Source organism: Humulus lupulus, chromosome 7 (genome assembly GCF_963169125.1).
Source record: "Humulus lupulus chromosome 7, drHumLupu1.1, whole genome shotgun sequence".
NCBI lineage: Eukaryota > Viridiplantae > Streptophyta > Magnoliopsida > Rosales > Cannabaceae > Humulus > Humulus lupulus.
In genome coordinates, this window is record NC_084799.1 from 41370636 (window position 1) to 41376267 (window position 5632).

Sequence of the window (5632 nt, forward strand, 5' to 3'; positions counted from 1 at the left end):
AGGTTGCTTGAACTCATTTTATGAGCGAGTTTCCTTGTTCTCCCCAAGTATAGATTCTTTTGCAAGCTAGCTTATTTATGTGTTTTAGTACCTTTTCGGTTATGTTCGCCCTAACCATACACTTATGGGTGAACAGACCTCATTTTGTGTATGTGTGAACAAAATCTTACTTTTTCCTCTCCTCTTCAGGTACTGGGTTTTGCTTGGTCTTTGAGGAGTCTGGTTTCTTGTACAATCCGGTTAGGCCTCGTTCTTCGAAGTGTATAGGGTTTTGTTCGTCCCTATTTGCTTCTGATCTAGGACCAAGTCCATGCCTCCCAAGAAATCAAGAGCATTAAGGAAGAAGAGAAAAGTCGACTATACCGAAAGAGCTTGGAGAAATTTTTTAGCTTGGATGGTTTTGTGACATCGAGATCCGTCTTTTCTACAAGTGACTTGTCCCATTTAATAGATAAGTATGGACTTATTGGTGAACTCAGTCTTAGAGTCCCTATTAATGATGAGCAAGCAGGCTCCCCACCAGATGGGTATATCGCTTGGAGTCCCATGCATTACCAAGCAGGGGCCTTCCTTCCACTTCATTCATACTTTGTGGAAATATGCGACTATTTTGGAATAGCCCCATTCAAACTAACGCCAAACTGCTACAGACTATTGGTGCTGTTGCGTATTCTATATAGAGTGTTAGATTGGCCTCCCCCTAATGCTTTGGAGGTTCACTTCTTGTTCAATCTCAAGTCCAACCGTGTATCGGGTTATGAAGGATTCTACCACTTGTGTAGCTACTCTAGTGGGGAAGTCCTTAGGAGTGGTGTTTCCAACCATGGTCGCTACTTTAGTCAATACTTTTTTACCAATGCCCTTCAGTCCAAGCATAGGTCATTCCGTGATATTGGCAAGTATCTGATTGTTTCCCTTTCAATAGTTTTATGTTCACTTCCTTCACGTTAAGCTTATTATGCTCGCCTAACTTGTTGTTTTAGGTCGTTATAGGCGACCGGCTCCAACCTCTGAGGTGCGAGAGCGTCTTTCTCAGGTACGTCGGTTGGATGGAAAGTATAGGAATGCATCCTTCCTTATCAATGATGACAATTTACGATTGGTCGATCTACTTGAACCACACCAGTCATTAGATCATCTATCGCCGCCTCCAGAGTTTGACTACATTCCTTTTTCTGAGGTTCGAGAGTCTATACGTGAAAGGCGATCAGAAGAGGTTTTTGTTGTTTGGGACGAGCCTGAGTCAGTTCACTTTGAAGCTTCATCTGCTTGCTCTTCCCCAAGCAGTCTTTGTTCTAGGTTGCCCAACTGTTCAGAGTTTGACTTATCGTAAGTGCCTCTCCCTTCTGAAACTTTTAGTGACGTGGGAGGTCTTGGTCAATCCCCTAGAAATGAGGAACTATTCCTCCCTCATTGGTTAAATGAATACTTTCCAGAGGAAACTTGTACTGACAATCCTTTTGGTATATCATTTTTTCTTGACCGCATTATGACATATATATCCTTTGCATCTTATCTGACCATTTCTCTTTTGGTAGGAGACATGAATGCTCGAGCATTGTTCGATAGCCGTGAGGTTGTAGGAGCAAGGGCTAATAGGAGGAGGAAACAGTTAGCGAATAAGAATAAAAGGGCCCTTGCAGAGTCTTCTTCTATTCGTTCAGGCCAGAGTCGGCCTCCAGTTGGGGTTACACCGCTAGCCCCTGTAGCGACAGCTAGTGTGGTTACCATGATCCGGTCCTCATCTCCTATATTACCTTCTCGTGTTCAAATGGTGGTACCTAGATTTCAAGAGGTCATCCAGAGTGACCAGATACGGACAAAATGTTCTTTCTTCGAAGTTTGCATCCCCAACGAGATCGTTCTCCATTCTATTTCCAACACTATTCATGTATGGTTCTTCTTTTATTATCGTACTTGTTATCTTTCTGCTTGACTTTTTGTATTAATCTATTTTTATCCTTCGCAGACAATGATCACCTTGACCAACCTATCCGAATCTATCGAGCAGTTGAAGAAGGATACGGAAGATACATGTCGTGCTTTCATGTCTGAGATAAACATTGTTCATGGTGAGAGAAACAGTTGTAAGACTGAGCTCGAGCAACTCAAAAGTTCTTCTGGTACTGAGATCAATCAACTAAAGGCCGAGATTGATCGTCTTCAGAAGTCTCATGTTGTTGAGGTTGAGCAACTTAAAGTTGATGCGGAAGCTGATCCTCTTCAAGCCCTTGAAGAAGAGGGAGAAATCCTAAATAACATGTTTTTCAGGTCTAGAAACACAACCACAGTATTGATTTAACATTTCTGAATGGCAAAGAGAAGTCCCTACTAGAGGCTTGCAAACAGAGACTTGTTGGTGAAGAAAACTGCTCTGTTTGTACCTCCTTAGCACAGTCGGGGAATGGTGATGTTTTAAGGCCTGAAGATCTCACTACCCACACTTCTGTTGACCCCTTAGCTGCCTCGGGAGACCAGACCCTTGAGCCAGAGTCCTGATAGCTTAGTTTCTAGCGCGCCTTATGTTGGAGTATTTTGTACTTGCACACTCTTAATTCTGTGTTTTCTTTTCTTTTTTTTTTAGTCTGTACTTGCATGCTGTGGATGCCAAAAATCCACCAAGGAAAAAAGGCCCAGCCCCTTATTGAAGTAAACGGCTAAGGGGCACCAAAGGCGTCAAGTACACGATAGAGGCAGATGGTTATTACATGCCACTAAGAGGCCACACATTTGCAAGGCCCCGGGCCTCACGAAGTCATTCTGTGCAGTGAATATGGGAAAATCGTTAAAGAAGCAAGGCACCCAAGAAGAGGGCCTCGCGTAGTGCCTCGCATAGAGAGGCACCAGCCACCTACAGGCACAAGGGAGTGCATCTCCTTCGGACTCCTCACGCGAAGATGCTTAGGCAGGCGCATAGGCACGCCACCTCCCTCGGACTCGGCCAAAGGCCTCGCATAGCGAGGCCCAATCCTCATGCGCAGGTTTGAGGCCTAGCGATACCCTTGTTCCTTCACACGGCATGTGGATGTTGGGAATTGTGCCCTGAAAGCATATGTAGTAGACATTGTTTTATGAAATAAATAAATAAATTGAATTTGTTATGCATATATTTTATGGACTATATTATTCTGTGATAATATTATGTAAATATCAGAAAAATTCCTAAGTTCATATATGTAATCTCAAACACGTATTGGTACGAAAGGATTGTGTTTGAGATAAATGAACTTGAATAGTTCGCAGTAAAATAAAGTTATGGAATCTTTAGATTAATTACTGCAAGTACGGTCCACTAGTATTATGAATACATGTGATCTAGATCCAGATCACTAGTGTGGTAGGACACTTTGGTGGAGGTGCTTTATATATTAGAGAATATATAAAACTGGACCAGATATGTTTATTAATACTTAGTTAAATACCGTTTCGAAGTATTAATTAAATATATCAACTGATGATCATATACAAATAGATCTTAATCTTGAAGTTACTATGAACTCCTGTTTATGTTACATGAGTTCTTTGATTCACTCATTAAGGTCTATCAGAATGATCAGGCTAGAAACTTTTGTTTTGGGAACTCATTAATGTAGATGGTTGGGGACATAGTATACAGATATGGAATCTATGCATTCTCACAAGAGATTGAATAATGGTTCTCTTAAAGGTTGACTTTTGGGACTGAAAGGTTATTGAGCTCAAATTCATAATTTAGTTATGAATTAACCTTCACAAGTAAAGCCAATGGTACTTAAGGAAACAAGAGATAATTAAAAGGGTAAAACGGTAATTTTATTCCCGATTAATTATGAACCATTATTAGAGGGTCAATTTGTATGCAATGGTTATATTAATGGACGTTTTATAATTATAAAGTACTCAATAAATGAAATGTTTATAATTACAAGAGTGCAGTCTCATATTTATAGTGGAATAATCATGAGATTAATAAATTCAGATTATTTAATTAAAGAGTTTAATTAATAATCTCAAATTTATTGGAGCTTGGAATTATAGGTCCATAGGTCCCCATAGCGGCTCTATCAACACTATTCAAGGTAAGAGTTGATATGAAGGGAAAATAGTTTAAAGACATATTTAAGAAGAAATTTGTTCTTCGGGCCAAATATACAATTATATGATAATAGTGATTAATTAATTAATTACAAATTAGTTGTAGTTAACAAAATTAATTAATATTTAATTATTGTATAATTTTAAAAATTATATTAAATAATTAAATTAATTTCAAATTTTAATTAATTAATTATAATTTTCAAAATTATAATAATTAAGTATTTTTTTTCAAAAATATTGGATTTAATTAATTAGTAGAATTAATTAAATATCTTTATTTGAGTGGGAGATAATAATCTGATAAGTTCAAATTGGATTTGAATTTAAAAGATTAATATTTATTCAAATAATTAATTATATTTGATAATTAGTTAAAAAGATATTTAATTTAAATTTGAATTCAAATTTGAATTAGTTATCAGGTTGTTGGATCTTATCTGACAAAGTAGTTTGAATAAATAATTAAATAAAAATTGAAAAATCAAATATCCCTAAAAATAGGGATGATACACATGCACATACAGTCTGTGTGTGGCGTGTACAGTTATTTTCATGGATAGGATTTTCATTTTTATTTATTTAATTAATTAATTAATGGATAATTCAAAAAAAAATAGTTTTTGGATATTTTCATTAATAAAATAATTAATTAATTAAAAATTAAATTGTAAGTTGGTTACAGATTTGTTTTTTAAATTTGAATATTTTCTTTTAAGTATAACTAATCAGAAAATATTCAGATAACTGAGAAAACCAACTCAGAAAACTCAGTGTAATGCCCCAAATTTCCTAATAAGGTTTAGGACCTTGATTAGGAGGCCGGGAGGGCCATAATTGCTTTATTATGCTATTTAATGATAATATGCATGTTTAGGTGTATTAAATATGCATGTGAACCCATCTGTGATTAATTGGGCGATTTTCATATTTTGGCCATTTCGGGAATTTTTGGCATATATGTGAAATAGGCGTGGTGCTTTGTTATTATTTGGTTATGCCATGGTTACCCAGCACAAGACGATCCTAGGAGGTAAGCTAGTGGGAAAGTCACAACGGGATTTAAGCTTGACTTGGAGTAAGTCAAGGGGTATTTAGAGCGTTACCGGGTTATTGGGTAATGGGAATTAATATTTGGTGATAAATTGGGAGTTAGTAAGATCAGGGGGAAATTCTGGAAGTTTTAACTATAATGTTCCCCGGGGTGTTTTCGGGACCCTGAGCATTAGGTTTTATTGGAAGCTACTTAAGCTTGAAGTAACCTTTTAAGAAATAAAAAGAATGTTTTGTATGTTCTCTCTCCCTAAAAGTTCCCTTTTCGTCTCCCAATCGCGTTTTCAAAGATAGCTTGAGTTCTAGGACTCGGAATCAAGCGAGGATCGAGGCATAGCAATCCTAAGGAGAATTAGAAGCTTATTAGCTGCAGGATTTAGTTGGAAACAACTCAATCGGAGGTAATTCAAGTTTTTAAAAGTTTTTAAGCTTGAATTGGATTTTGTGAATCGTTGAGTTTTTAGTTCGTTTGAGCCTCAGGTTTTTGTGGTTTTAGACCATTGAG

The 5632-nt window shown here is 37.1% G+C and overlaps 1 protein-coding gene across 1 annotated transcript; it reads left to right on the plus strand.

Moving 5' to 3' along the window:
- Window positions 1-981: 981 nt before the first annotated feature.
- Window positions 982-3099, plus strand: LOC133789553 (uncharacterized). The gene is made up of 2 exons (XM_062227369.1): window positions 982-1891; window positions 1970-3099. The coding sequence occupies exons 1-2, from the start codon at window positions 1490-1492 to the stop codon at window positions 2300-2302; spliced, it is 735 nt and encodes a 244-aa protein (XP_062083353.1). The 5' UTR covers window positions 982-1489; the 3' UTR covers window positions 2303-3099.
- Window positions 3100-5632: the final 2533 nt, after the last annotated feature.